This window comes from Cynoglossus semilaevis, chromosome 8 (genome assembly GCF_000523025.1).
Source record: "Cynoglossus semilaevis isolate Cse_v1.0 chromosome 8, Cse_v1.0, whole genome shotgun sequence".
NCBI lineage: Eukaryota > Metazoa > Chordata > Actinopteri > Pleuronectiformes > Cynoglossidae > Cynoglossus > Cynoglossus semilaevis.
The window spans coordinates 27,217,801-27,218,791 of NC_024314.1; the positions used below are offsets into that span (position 1 = coordinate 27,217,801).

Consider the following 991-nt stretch of genomic DNA (forward strand, 5'->3'; position numbering starts at 1 on the left):
CTGTGCATCGTGGTAATCCAGTGCAATATGTTCCAACATCTGCCCCTCCATATGATGACTGACCCCAGACATTGACCCTCTTTATATCACACACACACACACACACACACACACACATTTTCTCCCCCACTCTCACACATCCACCACACTTTTCTCTCCCCCCTCACCCCCCGCCCCACGTGTTTCTCTCTGTTTATCCCTTTAAGTGATAATGTTTCTAAATACCTCCTCCCCCTCTTCCTCCCCCTCTTCCTCCCCGTCTAACTCGCAGTTTTGCTGTACGTTTTTTTCCCCGTCTCCGTCCATTTGTCTAATGTCCATGATATCAGTGATGTCCAGGGTCGACAGGAAGTCAGATTTTAAACGCCGTAATGCGTAGTATCACGCTCATCCGTCGGATTAAGACGATGAACGTTAACTTGGTGAAATCCACGGACGCCAGGATTGTGTTAAGCTGAGACTGACGGAAAAAAAAACGGAAAAAAAAACAACTCCTCTTCTGCTTTTTACTATTTTTTCAGATTTGAAGAAAATTTGAACCAAACTCATTTCAAACTAATTTTGAAAATAAAGGCTTTGTTGACAAACGCTACAGAGAGTTGCATGATGGGAAGTTTTCTCGGAGGTTCATGCGTTAGGGTTGGATTTACGATGGATCGATCGTGTTCTCCTGTCACATGACCTGTACGTGTGGTGTACTCAGTGCTGACCTCGGTGCGGCCCTCTGGTGGTCCCCTGTCGTCTTACCTGCAGCTGTAGGGGGCCCGGGCCCGGTGAGGCGGCAGCAGCAGCAGCGGCAGCCATGGTGGTGGGGATGAGCTGGAGAGGGTAGGGGTCACCTGCAGACAGAAGAATCGAACCTTTAGGTTATCCTACACGGTCGTGACCCACTGTCCCACAGGCCCCGCTCCTCCTTCACGTCACGTCACCTTTTCCCCTCTGCCCCCCCCATGTAGCACAGTCTCTTCATTACTTTCACTCCTTCCTCTGA

At 49.7% G+C, this 991-nt stretch overlaps 1 protein-coding gene across 1 annotated transcript in view; it reads right to left on the reverse strand.

Annotated features, from left to right (window-relative positions):
• sox5 (SRY-box transcription factor 5) overlaps positions 1–991 on the reverse strand; it is a 78,361-nt gene that overhangs the window by 17,220 nt on the left and 60,150 nt on the right. The window contains exon 8 of the mRNA XM_025057277.1: positions 748–839. Within this exon, the coding sequence (XP_024913045.1) occupies positions 748–839 (92 nt within the window). The remainder of the gene's footprint in view (positions 1–747; positions 840–991) is intronic.